This window comes from Lemur catta, chromosome 3 (genome assembly GCF_020740605.2).
Source record: "Lemur catta isolate mLemCat1 chromosome 3, mLemCat1.pri, whole genome shotgun sequence".
Lineage (NCBI taxonomy): Eukaryota > Metazoa > Chordata > Mammalia > Primates > Lemuridae > Lemur > Lemur catta.
The window spans coordinates 47,332,678-47,359,914 of record NC_059130.1 but is presented as its reverse complement, the minus strand read 5'-3'; the positions used below and the strand labels follow the sequence as shown (position 1 = coordinate 47,359,914).

At 36.6% G+C, this 27,237-nt stretch overlaps 1 protein-coding gene across 1 annotated transcript in view; it reads left to right on the top strand.

Annotated features, from left to right (window-relative positions):
- The first annotated feature begins 268 nt into the window (after nucleotides 1–268).
- PALMD (palmdelphin) overlaps nucleotides 269–27,237 on the top strand; it is a 54,136-nt gene continuing 27,167 nt past the window's right edge. Inside the window, exons 1-3 of the mRNA XM_045547464.1 lie at nucleotides 269–951; nucleotides 21,740–21,820; nucleotides 26,846–26,970. Coding sequence (XP_045403420.1) covers nucleotides 907–951; nucleotides 21,740–21,820; nucleotides 26,846–26,970 — 251 coding nt within the window. The 5' untranslated portion in view covers nucleotides 269–906. The remainder of the gene's footprint in view (nucleotides 952–21,739; nucleotides 21,821–26,845; nucleotides 26,971–27,237) is intronic.

Genomic DNA, 27,237 nt, shown 5'->3' with positions numbered 1-27,237 from the left:
CGTAACTAGTGAGGTCAAAATGGGCACCTTCCTGAAAGCCGAGAGTGTCATTTCTGAACAAGGTCCAAGAAAGAACTGCATTCCATAGAAATCCAAGTCAAGCAGTAACGCAGGGTGGCACTTGATGTTGAAGCCACACTAAACAGTCCTGGTGGGCCAACTTCTTAATATAGTCACGCTAACACCTTTGATTTCTCCATGACCTAAAGATTCTGAAGTCTACAACAAACTGCTGGAGAGGGGGAGGGGGGAAGGGAGAGCAGCTTATGTAAATTTACCACTATATGAAGTTTAAAGTAACCATAGAATTTTCTATTATTATCTAAAGCCAATCAGCGGAAGAAAGGCAAACAAATGACTTGCCATTTCTGCCCTAGTCAAGGTGAGTTTCTCTCTCCCCAGAAGGTCTGGAGCTAGACAGCCAGTAAACGAGCCTTGTACAAACACACACGTCCGGGGATGGCTGTGTGTTGCTAGAGCAGAGGCTGATTAAACACTCAGCATGTTGGCTCTCTGAGCCACTCCTGGAAAATAATGAGTTGGGGAAGGAACAGTTAATAAGAAAATGCGCCTTGCTAACTGTGCACATTATAACAAAGAGCTGGCAGCTCCTGAAGGAAAAGGGCTTGTGCCGCTGCCGTTCAAACTTGTCAGTCAACTCGTGCCAGCAGCCTCAGCGTCTGCCTCCCCAGCACGCGCTCGTTACATGTGTCTGTCTGCCCTGGTCCGTGCATCTGCTCAGAGACGCTCCGGACAAGTCGGAAATTTCTCCGTTTCTCCACTAGTGCAAAGAGCGGATTTCTCCCTGTTTCTCTTCTGTCACCCCGGCTCCTCTCTGCTAGGAAGCGCCTTGATTTATGGTAGCTTTGGATTTGCTTCACCGTCTGCCCGTCCTTGACTTCTAGAATGGAAGAAGCTGAGCTGGTGAAGGGAAGACTCCAGGCCATCACAGTAAGTCTGCACACAGTTATAACTCATTAAGGTGGTTGCATAGAGAAACGGCAGACCCGTTGCTAGCTGCCCCAGTCGCTGAGCCCCCGTAAGTGGAAAAACAGAACTGTCAGCTTTCACGGGCTCCTCTCTGCTTCTCTCTTAACCCTTGTGACCCTCTGAAACTCCTGGGCTTAGGAACCTGAGTGCAGGGCAATGTTCTTGATTTTTGAAAAGACCGTGCCTACATGTTAAACAGCAATCAAAAGCTTTAAGGCACTTTGGTTAACTATCATTCACCTTCTGTGTGCCTTAAAAATGCAGTTTTCCCTTAAATTTATTTCTGTTTGACAGACATTAGATCAAAAAACAGATCCGCAACTTGGAAACTTTCTAAGGAATGAATACATCAAAAAGTTAGGATTGTTTTAAAAGGGGGAGAGAAAAATAAATAAAACAAATGACCTGAAACTTTTTATTCATAGTGTGGTAGTATGTTCCAGAAAGCCTAACAATTAAAATGAATGTTGGTATACATAATCTAAGCATTAAACAAGAGAAAAGTAGGTAAAAGCACGTATCAGATTAATTCTAAGATATCAGTTTCCAGCAGAGTCACAAACTGAATAAGATCCTGATAAAGGAATGCAGTGCATGCAATGGATTTGGAAAATATTTCGTTAATACTGGGAAGGATAATAGCGCATTTTTTATGTTTGTTCTGGGAAATAGTCAAAGAAGAAATGAATTACTTTTCTTAAATGATCTAGCTTTTAAAATAATGTTATAAACCCCTGTGGCACAATCATTTATCATAGCTACAACTTTTGATATAATTGTTTTAAGAAAAAAAATCTTTGGAAATCAACATCCCAATTTCTCAGGATTTTCTGCCACTGATATTAGCTGTCAGGAAGAAATGAGTACTTTTTAAAAACTGTTGCTAAATCAGGGATATTTTTCTTTGCTCTTCAAATTCTCATAGCATAACTAATAATGTTAATCTCAATTTAGGATTTTTACTAAATGGATACAATGTCCCAGTTTCACCCAGAAAGGATTTAATAAATTGAAATGTTTTCTTAGCCAATGGTAAGGAACCAGAAGTCTATTGATAAGGTTGGCACTTTTCCATAAAAATGCTTTTTTAAAAGTCTAACTCCTAATGATTACATTTTCCTTCCGTCAGAAAACCTTGGTCTGGATTGTTGTTTGTTTTGTTTTGTTCTTTTTGTTGTTAAACTCAGTTACCATTTCAGCTGTCCTGCTTTAAGGGACAGGAACTCGGCTCTGCTCTGTTGTTCTTGGCATGGGCCTTTTACATTACAGCTGTTGTCTAAAGGTTACTTTATTAGACTGCGTGAGTTGTGTGGTCACAAGCTCTGCTTTTTCTAACGCTTTGATCTCCTAATTAACTAATTGAAATACATACGTAGACCCTTGTTCCACATTTTCCTTTTTAAATTGGGGCACACCCTTCTTAAACCCTTATTCCCTCCAGTGCACCTTATAACTCTCACTGCAGCAGTACATGTTCCAAAGATATGGCTGCATACAGTTATTCAGGAAGACAAGGAATTTTCACTGAGGGTTCCAAATGCAAATAGAGCTACAACATAGTCATAATGCCTTAAAAGCAGTCAAGAGAGTGCACACGTTCCTGAACATACAGATGTATGCTTTTTTGATGATTAAAAAAAACTTTTTGGATTATTCCATTAGCCTAAACATATCCCATTAGAAAGAATTAAGCAAATCTCCAAAGTAAGATCACAGAGTAATTCTAGCTTGGAAGTAATATACTTGTATAAAGGTTGTAGGGAAAAAAAAAACTGGAAAAAGTTTATGGGAACAAATTTCCCATAAACTAGCCTACACTTCACCAGACTAAATCCAATCACATTTGTCACCACCTAGAGGAAAAATGGAGCAGCAGTGTGTCCATGGAAACAACACATCCACTCTCCTCTCCTGGACACCCTGGAAAATGCCAGCTTTCTCCACCCTTGCCTTACCCAGGAAGCCACCTCAGCTATTCTCCTTCTCCCTGGGAAAATGAAAACACAGTATTCAGAGAGTTTGCAAGGATCATCTTATTTTTGGAATTACTTAAACTATTCAGAATCTCTGACCTCAACTAAAACTCAGAGAGTATCTTCTCATTTTAACTTTTTCCTCCTATTTCTCTACACTGAAGGAATTTTTCTGTACTTCAAGAACAAAATCACAGGCCAGGCGCGGTGGCTCACGCCTGTAATCCTAGCACTCTGGGAGGCTGAGGCAGGAGGATTGCTCGAGGTCAGGAGTTTCAGACCAGCCTGAGCAAGAGTGAGACCCCGTCTCTACTAAAAATAGAAAGAAATGATTTGGACAGCTAAAAATATATATAGAAAAAAAAATTAGCCGGGCATGGTGGCACATGCCTGTAGTCCCAGCTAGTCGGGAGGCTGAGGCAGAAGGATCGCTGAAGCCCAGGAGTTTGAGGTTGCTGAGCTAGGCTTATGCCATGGCACTCTAGCCAGGGCGAAAGAGGGAGACTCTGTCTCAGAAAAAAGGAAAAAAGAACAAAATCACAAGGCAATTGCCTAATGTACCCAGACACAGCAACTCACAGACTTCACTTTGGAAGAAAAAAAAACTTTTACACTGTAAGTGCTATTTGATTTTTATATTAAAATTTGTTTCTCCAAATCCTGATTGTGAAATGAAATAATTTTCACTGTTTTATTCATTCTACCTCATTTTAGGTGTGTAAAAGTCATAATTTCTAATGTAAAGAATTGAAAAAATAATATATATGCCTATAACTTGACAGAACCAAGTATCAGCCTTCTTTTTCTCAAAAAAAAAAATAAGATTAAACACATTAAGTAGTTGGAATGTGGCACTTAGGCTCTCAAAGTGAAAACTAAATTACTGTGATGGTGCCATTCATTTCACATATCAGTAAATTGAATTCTAGATTAGTCAGAAGCCTTCCCAGAATTCAAAGAGAATAAAGGCAAAATTATGAAAGTACACAGAAAACAATTTTTTTAAAAAAGGTATTTCAGTTTGAGTGTACCAAATATAGATTCTATTTTACACAATTATATACTTTCATGTTCCTCCTTCATTACTCTGGTACATTACCGTGTACCAACTCTTCCCTTGCTAAATTAATGGTTAAAGTGCTCTTCAGCCAGAGTTCAGTTTTCTACTATAATTTGAAAAAAGGGCTGCTTCAAACTGATTAAATATTAGGCTTCATCTTTTAAAAGTCTCTTGAGGCTCTTTTCAAGTTTGTGCATACTTTAACAAATAGCTGATTTTTATACAAAAGAAGAGTTAATTGAAATAGACTAATAGTTTGAAATTCACTTTTAACATTACTGGAACTGACAATACCCGTGTCTCCAGCATTCTGGAGAAGAGTGGGATGAAGGACTGAATGTATCACTGACAGAGTCATCCCTCCTGAGTTCCTCTCTGGAAGTGAACATGGCCCACCCTGAAGAGCAGGCAGAGGCCCAGGTGGATTCCCCCCAGAAATGAAAAGATCCCCTAGGACAAGTAACATTCCATACACTCTTGACATCCTTCTCCACAAGGAACACATTTTCTTATCTTCATGCCTACGGTGATATTGGAAAATCCCGTTACTAATTAATATAGGGATGCTCAGACTGGAGAACTAGACCTTAACCCGTCTAGAGATCATAGACTAGCAAAATCTGTACTGTTTGAGTGGAGAACTCAGAAGAATTCTGAGAACTAGAATCAATTTTGAGAGAACAGACCTAGCTGAGGAAAGGAGAGGTAAGAAGAAAGCTGAAATTTTTATTCTCATGAAGGCTTGCCTTTAAGCATAAGGACTGTGTATCATCAACTCATTCTCTCATGCCTTTATTCAATGAATGGTTATCGGGCACCTGCTATGTGCCAAGCCTTACGCATTTAAATGAAAAGAAGCAAAATAAGGGGAATTGGGAGTGCCCAGGGTGGGCATGGAAGTAGGATACAATTTTAAGTGGAGTGGTCAGGGCATGGTTCACAGAGAGGGTGACGTTTGAGCATAAACATGAAGGAGATGAGCTCTGTCAAAAGCTAGACAACAATAATAATCACAAGTACAAGCACCTGCCCAGGACTCTCTCCATTTGGAAAGGAGCCACATAAAGTCCTGACACTGGAATTTGAGCAACAGAGCCAGATTTGCCCGCCAAAGCAGCTCACGACACACAAAAAAAATAAGGAGCTCTCACATTTCCCCAGATCCACTCTCTATTTCTTTCCACTCCCGAAGAATTTTTTTCTTGACTTGTAAGTATAGGAATTTAAGAGGCAGGAAGTTTTTTGCATAAAACAGAAATCTCCACAGTACAAAGACTAATATTAAAACAATAAGGTGAACAGAGACAGGTTCTAGTTATTTCTTTACCACGTGTTCCTTGTCACTGGGCTCTGCATCTTGTCTCGTTCTTTATTTGTAAATATCTGGAAACTTCTATCAGTTGATGACCCCAAAGCAGGACCTGCTATGTAATTTGTGGGGCCCCGTACACAAGGAAAATGTGGTGGCCCTTGTTCAAAAAGTATTCGAAAGTTCAGGATGGTATCATCAGAGCTTTTATGCAATGTGCTGGGTCCTCCTGAGCATGATGCCCTGATGACTTCACAAGTCACCTGTGCCAGAAGTCGGCCCTGCTTCTGTATTCCAGTCCAGCCACATATATTTTCCCCTATTCATTCTACCTGCACAAATAAGACCATGAAAATAAGAGCAAACAGCCTGGATCTTAACCAAAGTCTACCTTAACATATTTGGATTATGTGACTTCTTAAAGAATGAATGGCTAAAAGAACTCATAATGCATCATCGTTAACCAACATACCTCATGGTTAAGACATAGTTATGGGAAAAACTTCTAATTTGTCATGAGCATTCAAAGACATTCACATGAAGGTGGTACATGAAGATGTAGCAGTCTTCTTAATGAAGATGTCCGGTGCCAGAATATTCAAACAATAAAGCCTCCGCACAATTTTCCACAGTGCTGTACCAAGATTACATGTTTCTTCCAGAGAGGGAAATGTTTCTTCAAATGAATATGCTACACCACATTTCTTTGCCAAACATAATAGCCCACCCATAAAGGAGAGCATGTGATGAGGTATAATAATTTGATAGCTCATTAAGGAAATTGCTTTTTGATAACAGGGGAAGGTTTTTCCAGTGTGCAACAGAATGATAATGCTACTTTGCTAAGTCCTCCACTGACGAGGCTCCCCGTGAACTTTCTGAACGTTACTGGGTGGTCAAAAGGCCAATCTGCTTCTTTAGAAAACTGTGATTAAAACAAATTATAGAATAAGCATCTAAGACTAACTAGACCATAAACAAATGCAGCATAGTTCAGTGCCAATGCTGAAATAGGACTTCCACTTCCTAATCTGCAGTTTCAAACTACCTAGCCTCCCTTAAAATAAAATGAGAATATTTTAATTTATTTTAATGGCAGTGGTGTCATTTTGGGAAGAGACTCCATGAAAATTTAAGAAGTCCCTTACCCAGAAACCTGTGGCATGTATACTTTCCTAAAACATCATCAAAGTAGTTTGAGTGAGATCTGTACTCAACAGTTTTTATGTAAATCCCTAGGGAATGAGAGGATTCCATCAAGCCATTTAAGACATAGAACAAGGTTATCCTCAGAGGCTCTAAATGGAAATCAAAACTGGCTTCTGTCTTAAGCATCAAGTTTTCAATGTAAGACTGCATCAGTGATTGGCTGACATAGGATGATATGACATAGTCAAATGAGCTATAACAGCTATTCCTAATCCATCTGTGCTAATAAATCTAGAATATAAAGGACATCTCTTAAGCAAAAGAATTCTGAGATTACTAACAAAAATAACAGCATCTATTCTTACATAGTATTTAGGCTTTAAAAAAATAAAACGTTTTTGTTTGATGACTTGGGATATGGAAAATAAATAAATAAATAAAAGTAAAAACTTGCACATCCATGATCTCTTTTATCTAAATAGTGTTTTCAAAAGCATATGTTACCATTGCCATTTTATAGGTGGAAAACCTAAGGCCAGGAAAAGTTACAAGATTAAAGGCTGGAACTTGAATCCACTCTTCTGCTTGTCAGATTCTCTGACCACAACATCATCATAAATTCTTAAAAACATCGAAACTGAGATCCTCACCCGTCTTCAGAACTTCCTCAGGTTTCTGTTGTTCACTCTTATGAATGAGTTTGAAGTGGAACCAAGAGAAGAATCTCTGGAGCTTCTACTTTGCTTAACCACATTTTCTTTATTTTTTTTAAATTTTTAATAGGTAAATATACATATGAAATATACCATCTTTATCATTTTTAAGTGTACAGATCAGTGGTAATAAATACATTTACATTATTTTTTGTCCTTCCTTTCTTCCTCCTCCCCTTCCCAGACTCTGGTAATAGCCAATCTACTCTTTATTTTCATGAGGTCCACTTTTTTTTTTAGCTCCTGCATGTGTCCTGTGCTTGGCTTATTTCAGTTAACATAATAGCCTCAATTTTCATCCATATTGTTGCAAATGATAGGATTTCATTCTTTTTATGGCTAAATAATATTTCACTGTGTATATATAACACATTTTCTTTATCCATTCATCCATTGATGGGCACTTAAGTTGGTCCATATTTTGGCTATTGTGAGTAGCACTGCAATAAACATGGGAGTACAGATATCTCTTTGATAGGTTGATTTTCTTTCTTTTGGGTATATGCCCAGTAGTGGAATTACTCGATCATACTGAAGTTCTATTTTTAGTTTTTTGAAGAACCTCCATACTCTTCTCCACAGTGGTTACACTAATTTACATTCCTACCAAAAGTGTACAAGGGTTCCCCTCTCTCCACATCCTCACCAGCATCTATTATTGCCTGTCTTTTTTTTTTAAATAGATTTAGGTGCTACAAGTGCAGTTTTGTCACATAAATATATTGCATAGTGATGAAGCCTGGGCTTTTAGTGTAACCATCACCTGAATTGTGTACATTGTACCCAACAGGTAATATCTCATCCCTCAATCCCTCTCACCCTCTCACCTCTTGGAGTCTCCAATGTCTCTTATTCCTTACACATGATTAGCTCCCACTTATAAGTGAGAACACGTGTTATTGTCTGTCTTTCTGACACAAGCTGTTTTAACTGGGATGAGATGATAATAGCGTTGTGGTCTTGATTTGCATTTTCTCTGATGATTAGTGATGTTGAGCATTTTTCACATGCCTGTTGGCCATTTGTATGTCTTTTGAGAAACACTGATTCAGATCTTTATCCATTTATTTATTTATTTATTTATTTTTCCCTTTGAGCTTAATCAAATTTTTTAACCCCAAACAGTCCTCGACCCCTTGCAGTCTCCTCCCAGCTTCCCCAGTCTGCCAGGAGTGAAAGTGGGCAAGAAGAGAATGTGGTTCCATTTCAGAAGCATTGGTCATTGTTTTAAGAGAGCTGGAATGGAATTAAAGTCATTTTTCAGAGCATCCAATATGCCAGGATATTCCTTTGTTACCTCCCACCATCCTCTTCCATTGCACAGTCTCTTCCCTCCAGCTAAGACTTCTTAAGGAAAAGACGTCTTGCATCTTTCACAGTTCACCCAACAGTGAGCTCAATACTAGCTGGAGCTCCAAAAAAAAAACAAAACAAAAACAAAAACAAAAACAAAACAGAACTACCCTGAGTGAGTGAATGAATGAATGAGCAAATACAATCATGCTGAGAAGGGGGAAAAGCTAATGATTGTCTGGCCTGCTAACAGATTTCCTTTCACTGAAGAGCATGACCCCTTGATTATTCAGGGACTTGTTTTGTGTTTGTTGTTTATCCTTGTTTTGTTTTGTTTTGCCACTATTCATTAGAACAAACAAGAAAGGATATACAAAGGAATAAAAGAGTAGAACACAAGCTGGACCTATTTAGAAATTTGTTAGAATGTGTTGTAAGGTTGGGAAAGAAATTAAAGTTCCTGAATAAAATGAGGTCTAGAAAATTTGCCCTTTTCAATTTACCCTATTAAGTATTTAATAGTAATGATAACCATGCCCAATTTCCATGGCTAACTTAAAAATTAGGACATTTCAAATCTAGGTGCAGACATAGTCATAGGACCAGGAGAAAACTTAGAGATCTCTTTGTCCACATTCCCACCCTCTTTATACTATGCTCAAGAGCTGCACACCCAGCTTCTCCCTGAGCACGCCTAATATCAGGTGGATCAATACCCCCAAAAACACTCTACCCCATTTAAGAACAGCCTTCTGGGTTAAGAGCTCTGACACACTGTTCCAGAACCTGGTTGCCTTTAATTTTCACCCAGTCGTCATGACTGTAGCACCCAAAGCTATACAGCTTCATTTTCTGGATTTCAATCATTCCTCATAGTACAGACTCATTCTGGACACTCTCCAAAATGTCAGTGTCACTGTTATAAGTTGGTGCTGAAAGTTGAACAGAACTCTGACCAGTACAGAGCCCTTGGTGTTATAATGTCCTTTATTTGGGGAATTATATTTCTACTGACATATTTGGCAAATAGTAAGATGTGGTATAAAAAGTATCACCCTTGGAGTTATAGAAATTAGGTTCAACAAAAGTTCCTCCACTAGGCCAAAAGTGAATAAACTCTCTAGTTTTCATCTTTAGGGTCTCTAAAGTTAAGAATAAGAATTAATTTATAAAAGTTCAGGAAAGAAGTCAGATATACAATGAATATAAAAAAATCAATAGCTTTCTGAACAATAATAATTATCAAGAAAATATAATGTGGATGTATCTCATTCCTAATAGCTACAAAGTAAAAAAAAATTAAAACCTGAAAATAATCCTAGTAAGGAAATGTGCTGGATTTATATGAAGAAATGGTTTTTATACCTACTAGGCAAATGTGCAGGATTTATGTAATTAAACTGTACTAAGTGGCATACTATATGTGACTAAAGATGCATACCATTCCTGAATGTGCAGTTTGAAAACAGAAATCTGTCATATACTCCCAAATTTAAGTTTAATTCAATGCCAATCACAATCTCTAAGAAGGCATTCTCATTCACTGCTAGTGAAAGCATGAAATTGCTAATACAGGACAACTTGGCAACTGGTATAAGAACACTCAAAAACTATTTTATACTTTGGCCTAGATTTCATTACAAGAAACATATACCAAAAAAATAAAAGATGCACACAAAGATGGACATCCTAAGATGTTCATAATATAACAGAGTCATTTCTTATAGTACAAAAGTGGGAACATACTCAATGGTCAAAATTAGAGATTAGCTGAACAAATTGTGTGTGTGTGTGTGTGTGTGTTGGAATAATATAGAGCCATTAGAAATAATTTAGAAGACTATTTAATAACATGGTATATCATTATATTCATCATATATTAAAAGAAACAGCTCATATTACTAAACATGTAAATTTAAAATTAATCTCAATTTTATATGAACTATAATAAATCATGCAGATACAAATATTATATAACATCATCAATCTCTATCTCTGGATAGTGATCATTATTATTAAGAATAACTTTTTAAATTCCATCAAGGTGTATAGTTTTTTTGTTTGTTTGTTTGGTTGGTTGGTTGGTTGGATTCTTCAATTTGGTGGGGTATGAGGAGGAATAAGGAATTAATTGAGTTTTCAATTTTGTTTCTATTGGAATTTAACAAAAAAATTCCAAGGCCCAACTAGAAAAATAAGTTACTGCTATTAATCAAGACATTTTTGATAAAAGCAATAAAGGAAAAATTGTCTAGTAAAATGTTAATTGACCTTATTGGTGTATGATCTAAACTGTATAGTATTGGTACCAAAATCAATAATTAGAAAAACTATAGAGATAACCTGGAACAAGACCATAATGTATATTTTAAAACATGGTAAATAATAAAATTTACATCCTAAATCAATAAGAAAGAATTATTTGATAAAATTTCAGATAATTACTTAGAAATCTAGAAAAACAATTAGGTCTTCAGCATCTACCATAAATCAAAATAAATTCAGTTGGATTATAGCAGATTTTTAAATCTTTAGAGAACTGGAAGAAAATATGTATTAATAATTACAGGATCTCAGATGACAAATGATATTAAAAACATCCAAGCAATATAAAAAAGTTTTCAGTATTTCTAAAGACATCATAAATACAATTTAAAGGCAAATATTAATAAGAAAAAGCATTTACCATCTAATATGGCAAACAAAAAGTTACAATCCTTAATTTAAAATCTTACAAATTATTAAGTAAATAATTGATAGGCTTCACAGAAAAATAAGTTGACATTACAAATAGGCAATGTAAAAAGAATTAATACAAATAGCCAAGAAAATTTGTACCCCCATAATATCCTGAATTAAGTAAAAGAAAAGAAAATTATGAATAATATTTGACCATGCTAATCTCATTAAAACATCACTGAAATACTATTTTGTTCTATTCAAATTGCTAAAGTATTTTTTACTTATAATATTCGTAATTAGTAAGAGAAAGTTGATGGACACTGTTTTGTGAAAATATATGTTAAAACAACTTTACATTAAAGTGTTTTATCAATCTGTATCAATAATTTTTAAAACATCCATACCCTTTGACTTAGTAACTAACTTCTAGGAAGCTATCCTAATGAAAAAATCAGAGAAAAGTGGCCTAAAATTTAGATACAAAAAACTTCATCACACAATTACTTATAATAGCAAAAGATTCAAAACAACCTAAAAACCAGAAAAGAGGGACTTGATTAGACAAATGATATTTTGAATAAAATTTAATTTTTTTAATAAAATTTAATTACATGGGAAATGTTCATGACATAATATTAAGTACAAAAAATGGAACACAAAACTGTATGTATGGTCTTCCTTGGTTTGTGCACGTGTTTGTGTAAGCATGTATATCTGTGGTTTGAGTGTATTGAAAAAAGACTGGAATAAAATGCACCAAATTATTGCCAGTAGTTCTTCCTAAGTAGTAGAATTCTGGGTGACTTTTATATTTTTCTTTAAAATTGTCTGAATTTTTGAAATATTCTATGATTAACATATCCTATAAAGTTTTATAGTTTATACTTACTAATAATAAAATTAATCATTAATTTAGGTCCATCACCCCTATCAGCCAAGATGTTTTGTTTTGGGTTTTTTTGTCATATTTTTTTTTTCTTTTTTTTTAGAGAGAGACAGGGTCTTGCTCTTGCTCAGGCTGATCTGAAACTCCTGACCTCAAGCGATCCTCCTGCCTTGGCCTCCCAGAATGCTAGGATTACAGGTGTGAGCCACCATGCCGGCCCCAGCCAAGATGTTTTGAAATCTTGATTTGGTCATCTTTTATTGCATTGCTTTCCAAATCTTGCTAGTCACTAAAACCACCAGAAGCAGTTTTTAACATAAAACTTCCAGCCCTCCCCAAATTCATCCTAGAAATTCTGATTCAGAAAGTCACCACAGGCCAGGTATGGTGGCTCACACTAATAATCCCAGCACTTTGGGAGGCCAAGGGGGGAAGATGGCTTGAGGCCAGGAGTTCAAGATCAGCCTGGGCAACATAGAGAGATCCCTGTACAAAAATGTTTAAAAAATTAGCTAGGCATGGTGGTGCACACCTGTAGTCCCAGCCACTCGGGAAGCTAAGGCAGGAGGGATCACTTAAGCCCAGGAGTTTGAGGTTAGAGTGACCTATGTTGGCGCCACTGCACTACAGCCTGAGTGACAGAGCAAGACCCTGTCTCTAAACAAATAAATAAATAGGGTTACCCCAATATGTCTATTTGTATTTGTTTGTTGTGTTTGTTTAATATTGGTTGTCTATTTATCTTCCTACAGGGCATTGGTTTAAAAAAAGTTTAAGACAGTCACCTTCAAATAAATATTCCTTTCTGTTCATGTTTCCACAAATTTCCACAAGAATAAAGTAGAAACAGTCAAACACTATGGTGAAACTAAGATATACTATATTGCCATGATCTAGATATCTTCATTCCTTCGTTTCTTCACCTACATAATGGAAATAAACATGATCCCTATGTCACAAAGATTTAGAGAAGATTAAATAAATAAATTGATATATTTATGTACTTTAAGTAGTTCCTAACACATAAAAAATCTCAGTAAATGTTAGCTATTATTATGATCATAATAATCTTCCACATCTACAGATCTTGAAATAATTAAGCAACAAGAAATAATGCAAGTTTTAAATGCTTCGTTTGTAGTAATTGAATGCTACCACCTAGCCATTTCTTTTCTAAATTCCATATTCCTAGTCTATTAATAAATATATTTCATTCTACAACTTTGCTAAGAATTCACCAGTCTTTAAATATTCATAATTCACCTTTATTCCCTTCTTCAAAATTTGGAGCATTTGCCACTTTCAGTTTTCTGGTATCTTTTCACCTCATCCAAGATTCCAAGGAGATTACTTAACAATATTTTTCTGTCACGTCTATAAATTTTTCTACTTCCTGAAATGAAACTCATCAGAGACAGAAGACTACAGTAGCTCTGTCTTTGCTGTTCTATTTTCTCTTGGGCTTCAATTTCCCTTTAAGCATTTTTGTTCTACCCTTTCAGGATCAAGATTATTCTCCTTAATCAAAAATATAACAGTAAAGTAGGAGTGGAAGAGTTGTATTTTTCACTGTCATTTTAATATTACACTATGCAGCTCAGCGGTAATAAGACCTTTATCTTTTTGCTCTCACACACACATGCATGTGCACACACACGCACACAGGCTTTTTGTGCCCACAGTGCTTTTCATGAGCTCCGCATCTTCACATCATCCTGGATTTATGCCTTATTTACATTATTATGAACATGTGCCACCCTCTTATCTGTATTCTCAGCTGCATGAACTCATTGGGAAGCTCTCAGTGATATTAAGCTATTTAACTATTTGGTTTGGTTCTTTTGTAGTAGCTCTCTTTCCTTCTTACCCGAGATCATTTTTAATTGTGTCCATGCTTCCATTTGTAAATTGCCCATTCTTTATGATCTATCTTCCCTCTTTAAATGTTTTCTCCTTTTTCAAGAATTTTTCAAGAATTTTCAAAATCTGCTTTCGTTGAAATCTAATGAACTTCTATCTATGCCCAGGATTCTTTTCTAGAAATATTGTTAGCACATTCCTTTCCTTCCTTTTAAAAAAATTTTTTTATTTGTAGTTATTATGGGTACATAGTAGTTTTATATATATAAAATGTTACATGTGATGTTCTAATACAGGCATACAATGTGCATTAATCAAATCAGGGTGATTGGGGTATCCATCACCTCATCACCTCAAGCATTTATCATTTCTTTGTGTTAGGAACATTCCAATTCCACACTTTTAGTTATTTTCAAGTATACCATAACTTATTGTTGACTACAGTCACTTTGTTGTGCTATAAAATATTGTTCATTCTATCTAATTCTCTAACTATATTTTTGTACCTACTAACCATCACCACTTTATCCCCTCCCATCCCTGCTACTCTTCCCACCCCCTAGTAACTATTATTCTACTCTCTGTCTACATGAAATTAATCATTTTAATAATTAGCTCCCACATATGAGTGAGAACATGCAAGATTTTTCTTTCCATGCTTGGCTTATTTCACTTATTAGTTCTCCAGTTCCATCCATGTTGTTGCAAATGGCAGGAGTCATTCTTTTTATGGCTATATAATATTCCATTACATATATGTACCACAATTCCTTTATCCATTCATCTATTGATGAACACTCAGGTTGATTCCAAATCTTGGCTATTGTGAATAGTGCTGCAATAAACATGGGCATACAAATAGCTTTCTGATATACAAAATTCTCATCCTTTGTATATATACCCAGCAGTGGGATTGCTAGGTCATATGGTAGTTCTATTTTTAGTTTTTTGAGGAACCTCCATACTGTTCTCCACAGTGGTTGCACTAATTTACGTTCCTACCAAAAGTGTACGAGGGTCCCCCCTCTCCACATCCTCACCAGCATTCATTATTGCCTGTCTTTTTTATAAAAGCCATTTTAACTGGAGTGAGATGATAGTTCATTGTAGTTTTGATTTGCATTTCTCTGATGCCTAATGATGTTGAGCATTTTTTCATATACCTGTTGGACATCTGTATGTCTTCTTTTGGGAAATGTCTATTCAGATCTTTTGCCCATTTTTTTTTTATTTCAGCTCCTCATGGGGGTACAAAACCTCAGGTTATATACATTGTCCATGTCCCGCCCATCCCCCTGAGTCAGAGCCTCAGGCATGTCCATTCTCCAGACAGTGCGCCTGGCACTCACCGTGTAGTCATACCTCCATCCCCTTCCCTCACCCCCCACCTCCCCGAGTCAGCACCTTCAAGCATGACCATTCCCCAGATGGTGCGCAACGCACTCATCATGTAGGCATACACCCATCCCCTCCCCCCACCCCCTGTCTCAGTCTGATATCCAATTGGTATCCTTCCCCGATGTGCATTTAGGTGATGATCAGGGAAATCAATTTTCTGGTGAGTACATGTGATGCTTGTTTTTCCATTCTTGGGATACTTCACTTAATATAATGGGTTCCAACTCTCTCCAGGAGAACCAAAGAGATGTTGTATCACCATTATTTCTTATAGCTGAGTAATACTCCATAGTATACATATACCACAGTTTAGTAATCCATTCGTGGATTGATGGGCATTTGGGTTGTTTCCACATCTTTGCAATTGTGAATTGTGCTGCTATAAACATTCGGGTACAGGTGTCTTTGTTATAGAATGACTTTTGTTCTTCTGGGTAGATGCCCAATAATGGGATTGCTGGATCGAATGGTAGGTCTACTTGAATCTGTTTAAGTTATCTCCATAATGCTTTCCACAGGAGTTGCACTAGTTTGCAGTCCCACCAGCAGGTTATGAGTGTTCCTGTCTCTCCGCATCCACGCCAACATGTGTTGTTTTGGGATTTTTTGATAAAGGCCATTCTCACCGGAGTTAAGTGGTATCTCATTGTGGTTTTGATTTGCATTTCCCTGATGATTAGGGATGTTGAGCATTTTTTCATGTTTGTTAGCCATTCTTATATCTTCTTTTGAAAAATTTCTATTCATGTCATTTGTCCACTTTTTGATAGGGTTGTTTGATTTTTTCTTGCTGATTTTCCTGAGTTCTAAATAGATTCTTGATCCATCTATTTGATTTTTTTCCTATTTAGTTGTAGAGCTCCTTATACATTCTAGCTATTAATCCCTTGTCAGATAGGTAGTTTGCAAATATTTTCTCCCATTCTGTGGGTTGTCTCTTCCCTTTGTTGATTGTTGCCTTTGCTGTGCAGAAGCTTTTAAGTTTGATGTGATCCTATTTGTCCAATTTTGCTTTGGTTGCCTGTGTTTTAGGGGTATTACTCAAGAAATCATTGCCCAGGCAAACGTCCTGAAGCATTTTCCCAATGTTTTCTTTTAGTAGTTTCATAGTTTCAGGTCTTAGTTTTAAGTCTTTAATTCATTTTGATTTGATTGTTGTATGTGGTGAGAAATAAGAGTCTAGTTTCATTCTTCTGCATGTGGGTATCCAGTTTTCCCAGCACCATTTACAGAAGAGACTGTCCTTTCCCCACTGTATGTTCTTGGCACCTTGGTTCAAGATAAATTCACTATCGATGTGTGGATTTATTTATGGGTTCTCTTTCTTCCGTTGGTCTATGTGTCTGTTTTTATGCCAGTGCCATGCTATTTTGGTTACTATAGCTCTGTATTATAATTTGAAGTCAGGTAATGTCATTCCTCTGGTTTTGTTCTTTTTGCTCAGGATGGCTTTGGCTATTCTGAGTCTTTTGTGGTTCCATGTAAATTTTAGGATTATATTTTATATTTCTGTGAAGAATGTTATTGGCATTTTGATGGGGAACATCCCTTTCTTCCAAGGTTACCATTATTTGCACATTACCAGCCAGCTTCACGTTGTTGGTAGTATTTAACTCTAATAAGCAGCTTCTACTATTGTTCTCTTCAGACCCTAAGCATGGACAATATCACCAAAGCTAGTCATGAAGTTATAAGATGCTCAGCTTTTAGCAGAATGAATCAGAAAACATTTGACTAATTGAATTCGCTCATCATGGCTTCTAAGTTGCCTCTTCCAACTGTTGCAGCTGATTTAGGAAAACACTTATCCCCTCTTTCTGGTCAGGCAGTATGATGGCTTCTATTTTTATTTACTTTTATCCTTGTCTAAATGCCCACAACCATGACCATGCTTTTTCCCTTTTTCTTTTTCTTTTTTTTTCCTTCTTCTGGGTGGAGACAGTGAGGAAAAGTAAAAAGAGCCCAGGACTGAGAAGTAAGAAGATCTGCTCACTAGTCTTGGCTCTGCCACTACATACCTTATGAAGCAGGTCACTTAACCTCTTGAGGTTTCAAACTCTTACATGTAAAATAAAGTATTTGGACCTCAGGATCACTGAATCTCTTAAAACTTGCGATATCATGACACAGTGACTGTTCTGTCTTTTTGCTCCTCGTAATCTGTTTATTTGGAATGACACGTGCTCTTCCCTTGCTCCTTTCAGCTATGTGGCCCAGGTATCAAGCTCTATCATAAATAATATCTAACTGACCCCAAAATAAATTTCCATGTGGGTGCCCCTCGTCCTATGCCACCTAAATGCAAGTGCTTCATGGAGATTCTGTCTTTAGTCCTCCTTCCTCTTTCATAAAAACGTCCTCCCACCCACCCACCGTATGCTCCCGTTCATCCCTTCCACAATGCCCAGCACTTTATTTCCAGCTCTGATCCTCTTCTCTCCACCAACATTCCAAGTGCCTACCAGATACTGCCTCCTACTTATCCCAGGGCACCTCAAACTTGGTGTGACTCCATCATTTCTCCTCCCAAACTCTTTCTTCCTTCTCCTGAATGTCCTATTTCTATGCGCAATTCTGCTCTCCTGTCAGTTACCTAGGCATAAAAGCATTTCAATGGACCCCTCTCTCTCCTGCATCCATGTGTCATCGGTTGCAGGTCCTGCCATTCTAACTCCTTGGTATCTCTGACACCCATGCCTCTGCTCCTTCTTGTTCAGGCTCTCATGGCCTTATTTATGAGTTGTGCAGTAGCCCAACTGATTATCCCCTTCAAGTCCTCTCCCTTCAATAGCTACTACACAATGAGGCTATATTAAACTTCTTAAACATGGTTTTGACTCTACCATTCTCCTCCCCGCTATTGCTCCTTATCTCAATACATAAACTCCAAACCCCTTGTCATGCCATTCAACATTCTATAATGAAAATCTATCCTCATCCAGTTATTCTTACTGTCCCTGTACAGTAACTTAGATTCCAGGCTTGCTGTTCCAAAGAATATCCCAATATTCTAGTTACAGGCCTTTGCTCACATCCAGCCTTTGACTTAAATACCACTTCTCCCCACTCCCCAGCCCCCCAGCCCCCCAGGAACTACCCAACTCAGATGCTACTTCAAAGCCTCTCCTAATGACATTATAAAAGCAACCTTTCCCTGTCTCCCCTCAATCCTAATAGTACCTTACTTGTGCCTTAGTAACAACATATATTACTACGAAAGTTATTATGTAATAACTTTCTGTCTTAGACTATAGTTACTTACACAAATAACTTTATGAGATATAAGCTCCTTAAGGAAAGCATCTACTTCTGAATAACTTTTAAACAGTGCACAACTCCTAATGTCACCTTGAATATAACATTTGTACATAAGTACTTAAGTATTGGATGAATTAATAATTATACAACTCAGGATTAATCCTGCCTTTTTGACAGAATCAGGCATATTAGAATATTAGCTAATAATTAATCAATAATGTCTCTAAAATACTCACACTCTTAAGTATTGTGCTTATTTTTATCAAGTATGTGATTGCAGCAATGTCATTGAATCACAGGTAGTCATAATAACTTTGTAGTTTCATAGGATAAATAAATTAATTTCAAAATAATTAAGAGATAGCCTTTTACAGAATTAGAATTTGTGATTGTCACTTACTAAAATAGGCTAAGTCAGACAACTAAAAATGTAGACAAATGTTCATTGAACAAAAAGTGCAGGTAATTGAACATTGAGAAGTAAAAAACAATATAACTTATTCATAATGGTTACATTAATAATCATCATGGTTACATTGTAACCATTAATGTCTGAATTGCCAGGTTACAACAGCTATCTATAGAGGTGCGTCAGCTTCTGGGGAAATTTTAGGAAGCAGATGGCATTTCACATCTATTTATTACATGATAATTTGGGAAGGAATTAGCTGACTATGATAACTTTTGGTATACTAACAATAGAGGTAGATACACAACTTAAGGTTGACCTACAGTTTATCCCACCATACTAAAACTAAATTATTGTCATACTGTTTTTCAGTAATGCTTATAGAGTCCTGTGAAATTTGGCAAAACGATAATAACTTACTGCAGATGGATATCTTATGAGAAAAAATTACTCCTACCTTAAAATAGGATCATGGCTGTAACATCAGAAAATTACCTTCCTACCCACCTAGACCGATACAAGAGAGGCATCACATTACCTCTGAGTGACAAAACATCAGTATTCCTTAGCAACCCTTGTATGAGCCTGGTGTTGCCAAAACACTTCAGATGCCCTGCCTCTACCCACAGTTTCAATTACCTGATTACTAACCCCAAGATGAAACCAGCCCAAACTGGCAATCAACAGGGGAGGGGAGGCATTGCTGGGTTCAGCAATCTCTGGGCACCGCGCACAATGTGCTCTTCTCTATGGGCTGTTCATGGAGAGACAGTTCCAGCACCAGCGTCTGGGGAGCTAAAAGGGTGCTCCATTCTAGTAAAAGGTCCCACTTGCTGCCTGCTGTCCTAGCGCGGCCTCCAGGCCACAGTACTTCATGATGGAGAGGACGACGAGGGAAATTGTGACTAGCTTGACTAAATTCCCACTCAAGGAAATGGTACAGTGAATTAGCTAAGAATGTGGCAGCTGCCCTCAAACTGCCTGGGTTCAAATCCTGGCTTTGTCACTTACTAGTTATGAGAACTTGGATGAGTTACTCTCCCCTAAACTTTCATTTCCTCTTTTGTGAAATGAAAGTTATTATAGTATTTCTTTGTTATGATGAGTATTAAGTGAAATAGTGCCTGTAAAATATTTACCAAAATGTTGGCACAATAAATTTAAAATATAACTAATATCTGCCCAATAACAGCCTCTAGATATAGTGAAGAATTGACTCACAGAGGTTTTCAGAGTTATTTTTACTAATAATTTGATTTCATCCAAAGAAAGAAGTGATTTTGAAGACCCATGCTTGCTGCCTAGCTATTTTTTCCAAAAAAAAAAAAAACTATTTATGAAATTTAAAAAGTAATGCTGATGAAGGCAAATATTCTTCTTATACGTAAAAAAAAAATGGGACAAAGTTGGAGAACAACATATTGTTTTTCTTCAACAAATGTACCTGAACTTATACATCAAAAAAGAATTTTTATCTTCAAAATAGTCACATCAGGAAGTCATGCACTTATTTCAGCAATGCTGCCAAATAGTTTTGGAACTCTTTTTTCCAAATTACCTCCTGAGCCTGCTTCACGTTCTTTTGGATATCTTCACTGGCAACAAAATTTTATCCTTTGGGAGTTTTCAATTTTGAAAGCAGATTTAAAACCAACACTTATGAATAAGATAGAGGAGAATGTCACCTCTGATCAAAAATGAGGAAAGACCTTTTTTCATGGCTAATCAAATATCTCAAACAATTCCAGATAGAGAATCTCTAAAACATCTCAAACCAATGAAAGCATTGTCAAACTTAACATGTTGCTTTCTGTGCAATTAAAAAGTCGTGTGTTTATTTATTTAATGTCATTGAATACTTCTAGAGCACTATGTGTCAAGCACTGTTCTAGGAACTGTTACATATATTAGTTCATTTAATGCTCATATCTTATGAGGTAGGTACTCTTCGTATCCCCATTTTACAGATGAGGTCATTGGGGCACAGAAAAGTTAAGGATTTGTCCAGGGACACAGAGCTAGTGAATGGAGGAGCCAGAAATCAAAACCAGACTGTCTACTTAGTATATTTGCCATATTTTCTAAAAAGTACAACCTCTATGTATTAATACCTATGCTTTCTGAGTTTTTTTGAGGTAATGTAATTTAAACTTTGTAAAAAATGTCATATCTCTGCATGAATTTTGTTTTACTTCAGCTAAAGGCCCTCCTAGTGCTAAGAAGTATTATCCAAATTCTTTTTTTCTATCTTCCCATAGCAAGTTATACAAGGATGAAATAGTCCTACTTTCTAGCTTCCTTAGGTTTCTAACGATCCATGGGCTATCCAGTTTTTCCACATTAAGCACATCTTTCACCCAGAAACTTCTTCAGCCTTGTGCTGGGAACAGTCTCTCTTCTCACAATGTTTCCTCATGCCTATTTCAAAACTCCCTCCTTAAAATTCACTTTTCCTGTTGCATCACTCAGTAGGTCAATCTTGCTAGACTAACAAGAAAGAAAGAAAAGGGGAGTGAGGAAGGAAAGACACTAAAATATTTTTAAGTCCTCTTTGAAAAAGCACCTTTTGTTTCCCATAAGGAAAATGCTTTGAATGTTTCACTTTGCATTCCTTTGCTTTAAAATGAGTTTCCGAAGCAGCTTCATACCAATGCCAAGAGCATATTGCTGGCCGGCCATTCAGATAATGACAACAACCCCAAGGAAACACATTTAAGCAAATTAAAAAAATAAAATATGTTGGAACTTTTTCATTTCAGGATAAAAGAAAAATACAGGAAGAAATATCACAGAAACGTCTGAAAATAGAGGAAGAAAAACTAAAGCACCAGCATTTGAAGGTAACTTATGATTTTAATTTCATTCAAATTATTTTGCACTCAAATATCCTAATGGCACTGGAATTTGAATAGTGAAGATATTTTAGGAAAACAAAAAATCCAACATAGTTTTACTAGCATTCTAATAACCATAGGGGAGGCCAAGAAGCTAGTAATATTTGCATATGAGACTAATATCTTCTGGCAAACATGTGGAAAGTCGAAAACATGGTTTTATTACTTTTACCCTTTATTACTGAACTTCCTAATTTTCTTGGGTAACCTTGAGAATTGAGCCTTGAGAATTTGGCCCTGCTTGCAGGCTTGCTTAACCTCCCTAGGGAGCGGATCCAGCTAGGAAGTTTCTTTTGAAATCAATGAAAGGCCAGCCATTCCCCGGGGGTGCAGAACAGACAGTGTCTGGCCTGGTCAAGGATGCTTGCATTTAAAAGCTCAATGCTATGAATCCAATGTTGTTTGAGCATGGTTTGGGATTTTGTTTTATTTTGTTTTGACAGAACATGAGATCATAACCAGAAATAAACCTCCATTTTTAAAATCAGACTTTACATCTTCCACTGGGTGTGGTCATTGTGTAATTAAAGCATATTGAGTTTCAACACTTTATTACGTAGCTTAGTGACAGGATGCAAGCAAATGACAAACAGGAGCTCCTTGTGAACAGGCCCAAGCAGGAAACTGTACTTATCTGGCAAGGCTGCTATCAATAGATATATAATGAATCCCCTTAATGAAACAATGCTGTACACTCATGGGTTCCACTACCTTAAGTGAAACTTGCCAAATTCAGCTAAATCCATTTTTCTAATGGAACAAGTGACCACCTCTGGAAACAAACATAATTTCAGATTCCAATTAGCCTCAGTTCTCTGGACTCTGTTTGCTTCTTTGCTCGTATACAAGTTGACATTTCCAATGTTTGATGGATAATTTCAAAGCATCGTTAGTCTGCCATCCTTACAATATGTCACATTGAATTTACATGAGTAGTGGACATACTCAAGAAATGCCTTGTGTACTCCCAGAAAATCGATGAAATAAAAACAAATTTTACCAAGTTATTCAGTATAATTCAAATGAAGTCAATAGTCAAATCTAGAACAACTTTTGAGATAGGCCATTTCTAACTCCAAAACCAGAGCTCACTCTCTTTCTCTTTCTCTCTCTCTCTCTCTCTCTCATACACACATACACACACACATAAACAATTTACACACAATTTGGATCTCCCAGGGAACTACTTCCTGCTTCTGAGTAAACTGATAGCTCTCTAGCTTTCAGCAATTGCTATCCCTGCAGAATGGGTAGCCAAAGAATGGTAGAGCTCACAATAGAAGAAAAGGTTTAAATATCCGCTCAGTTCATTCTAGAAAGTAAGTTTCACATAGGAAAATTCTGACTAACTGACAGGTCCATTTCTGAGGTGGCACTTCATTTTGGTACAAAAACAGTCCAGAGAGTAGTACACATTCTTCTCTGTTGGTTTGCTTTCTGGAACCCAGCAGGCCTCTTCTAATCCAATCCAATCAAAGCATTTATCATCTTTGGACTGCTGTACACAGTTGTGCAGATTGTGTACTGCACAAAGGTACTTAAAATGGGGGTGCTAAAATTCTGCCCACATTCTCACGTACTCTGTCCGAGGGCTGCTTATACCTGGAGCAAGAGGTGTTCATTTTCTCTGCATGAAGGTGCTGTCCAATTTCCCAAGGTGTGCAATGGCCCAAAATGGCGTGTGTGGTGTGGAGTGGGAGGAAAAGGAAATGACACCTTTTCTTAATTTCAGAAATTCAGTATTAAATAAGACAAGCTAAATGATAGGATTTTAATTTAAATTAGAGTATAAGCATTAATTCTTCAATCTGGGGTGGCCAAAGAAGGTTTTATTAAAGGTGTGGGATTAAAGCTGAGTCTGATAAGTAGAATTTATATAGATGTACATACGGCCTTTCAGTCAACAAACATTTATTAAGCACCTATTATGTGGGACATGAAGAATATAAACTACAACTTAGCCTGTGCCCTTAAATGATAACTGACACATAAACTCATAATGACACCTATTCTGTGATGAACACTACATGCATGGGATGCACAAACTGCAAAGGGAATGCAGAGGAAAGAGTAGCTGTTTCAACACAGAGCAATCTTCCAAGTTTTCAGAACATAGTTGGCTATATCAAAGAGAAAGTAGGCATAATTCCAAAATGGGATTCAAAAATGTGCAAAAGTATTTTAAAAATCAATTCTACATGTTCCCCAAGTCAAGAAAACTCTATTGGCCTCTACAGTTACCAGCCTGTCTCTTAGTTTGTTCTCCATCCATTTGTCCTGGTTCCCATGACTGTCCTCACCATGTCCTCAATTGCAAATATTTTCATTAGACTTCACTGACACTTGTTAAAAAACATGAGTTGAAACATTTACAAAGTGCTCCTCCTATATCACTATACACACACATTTCAAAATAGTTGTAGTAACTCTCTCTGATGTGCTTTAGCTCCTGAGCCTGATATCATACATCTTATGCTGGCAAGGGAACTTCCGGGGGCACTATTAACATTCTAATATTCAGACAATTCTGAGATTTGTACACTATGGATTTTCTTGACTAGCAATATGATCACAATCTCATGCCACCTACAGTCAAGCTAGAAAATTTACTTTTGTGTGAGTCTATTCAATTCATGATATGAGACACTAATTTATTCCTAAAGTCTACTATAACTGCTTTGTAGAATGTAGAAGTGCTTCAGGAAAACCTTTCCCTAAAAAATTGCCAAAAGGTCTTCTATTGCCTGTAAGTCACTTATACTTTCATTAAGTTCATATGGCTTTTGATTCTGAATGTCATTGCGAAATATATTTTATTATATTCATTAGCTTCATATACTAAAGCATAAGTCAAAACTGTGACATAAAAGCAAAACAGTTGCTTTGATTACAATAATATGTGATCATATCAGATCATTTTGACTGCACGTACAAACTGTGTATTTTATATTTAAGTTCAAAGCATTCTCCACCAGGGGTAAATGACAATTTGTGAAGTATGAACAAAATTTTATAAGACTAGCATTAAAATTTCTCTTATTCCTAACCAGACTAAGAACCAAGAAAGTAGCTTCAAGTTAACCTAATCATGTCACAACAATCATTCTATAACTCAGCATGATAAGACCATCCCATCTGAGTGTTTCTTATAAAGATATGTATGCAGTTCACCAGAACTATTCTTATAGGTGGTTTGTAATGACTATAACTTACTTGGATAGGTGTCATCTGTTTTCTTTACTGTGGATTAGCTATCTTTGTATCCCATCAAATAGAAATAAACTTAAGTCAAAATAAATTCTTAAAATGCAGATATAGTCAGATTTTCTTGGTATCTTTGACCTCAGGAACTAAATCTCAACCTATATTAATAATATTTACTGGGTATGTGAGAAAACATTTTTGCAAACAGCTAAACAGCTGTAATAAATGGTTAAGATAACACTGGGGTGAAGAATCTCTGGCCATGGAGTAGAGTAATACCAACTGCTCTCCTGGGACGTGTTGTCCACCTGCAATTGCATAAGACTGTAAAAAGGCCAACACAAATATGATGATCTGGGGTGAAGTTGTTATTCACTTAATCTAGTGGTTTTCAAATCATGTCCTGTGCACCCTTAGGTTCCAGGCCCCCTCACTGCTTCAACTACAGTAGTCCAAACTATAGTTCCATATAATATTTATTTGTACTCAGTGTAATATTATTTTTTTTAAAAAATGGTTTGAAAGTCATTGCCTTAGTTAAAATAACCATGCTTTGGTAATTATCTAGCATAACTAAGGTTAATTAAAAATATTTTTTAATTCAGAGATATTTGTATCCCAGTAGTATTAATTCTAGCATCCTTTAAAAAAAGACACAAAATTCTTACTTGCTCTCATTTTAACTGTAATATAAGAGAAAGAAGTCCCAAAAAATAAAAGTTTCCATTCTCTCGTCACCATTTTAGACATAGTGAATCCCCAATGAATAATTAACAATGAATAACTGAACAAATAATTTAGAGGCAGATTAGATACATAATGGCAGCCCTTTTCTTCCAGAAGAAGGGGAGAAACAAACTCCTTGAAAGTAATATAACTATATATCTGACAGTTTCTACTTGAGACATAAACTAGATGCAGAATAAAGAGCCTCCAAAATTTATAGGTCTCTTTCACTTGTTTTAAGTCTTCTTTGGCTCAGGTTCAAGAGTTTAATTTTTTCATGCAAATTCAAGAGGATTTTTTTCCATATGATAAAACATGTCTTTTTCTGTGTTGTTAAAGTCGACAAATATTCAACTCAATGTTTAGACAGATCAATGAATTTAATCCATCATATATTATGATGGAGATTCCCAGAGGAAAGAAGCAGTGCTGGGTGGGCAAAACAATAAATATCTACCACACAGCCTAAGGCTAACGTTGAATTGATTTAAGACACAATAGAAACTTTTGTTTTGCCCACCATTCCAATTAATCCCAAAAAAGATTTTCTGGGAGCAGTTATTGTATACTGTCACTGGGGTGAATATCAAAGTGGCTTCAAGGAGCTTCTGACTTTGTTAAGCATACAAGATATACATCCATCAAACAAACAAATAACAGTAAAGACATCACATGATGATGTCCCTATGACTGCAATAAACATACAGTACAGCACAATTTTGAAGAAAGTTCTCTGAGAGTGAGGACGGGGCTGCCAGGGGACTTGGGGGGAGGGGCAGGGATCTTTATAGAGAAAGAGGGGCCTGAACCAGACCTCAAGGGATAAATAGGATTTAGATGTATAAAAACTGACTTTGGAAGAGGGTCAAGAAAGTTGCAATGAAGGCAAGAAAATACCAGATTTATTCAGGCAAGGCACTGAGAGAAAATAATTCCTCTTCAATATGTCCACTATGGAAATTCATAAGATTTGAAAGCAGTGAGAGATTTTGGAGATTGTTGACTGATACAAGAACATACCTTTATGTTTTCTAACATCAGAAAAAGGCCTTGAGGGAGAAATGGCTTCTAGATGGAATCAGCAGTGGAAAAGAACAAGAAGAGATGAAGAAGCAAAATCAACAAGACCAGCATCAGATTCAGATTCTAGAACAAAGTATCCTCAGGTATGGCCCTCACCAACACTCCACAACTACCTTCATTTTGACTTTGTCTCATGTTGTATGTAGAAGAGCCATTCTCAGTGTCAGCGGCCCAATCAGATCTTCCATTTAGATTTCCAAAAAGGACCAGGGAACACATCAGAAGGCAACAATAGAAATTTTACCATGAACATCACTTGCACGTAGCAACACTAAATTTATTTTTACAATGCATATTGGTGACTTACCAATACCTCTCTGAGCCTATTTCCTACAAATTGGTAGTAACAA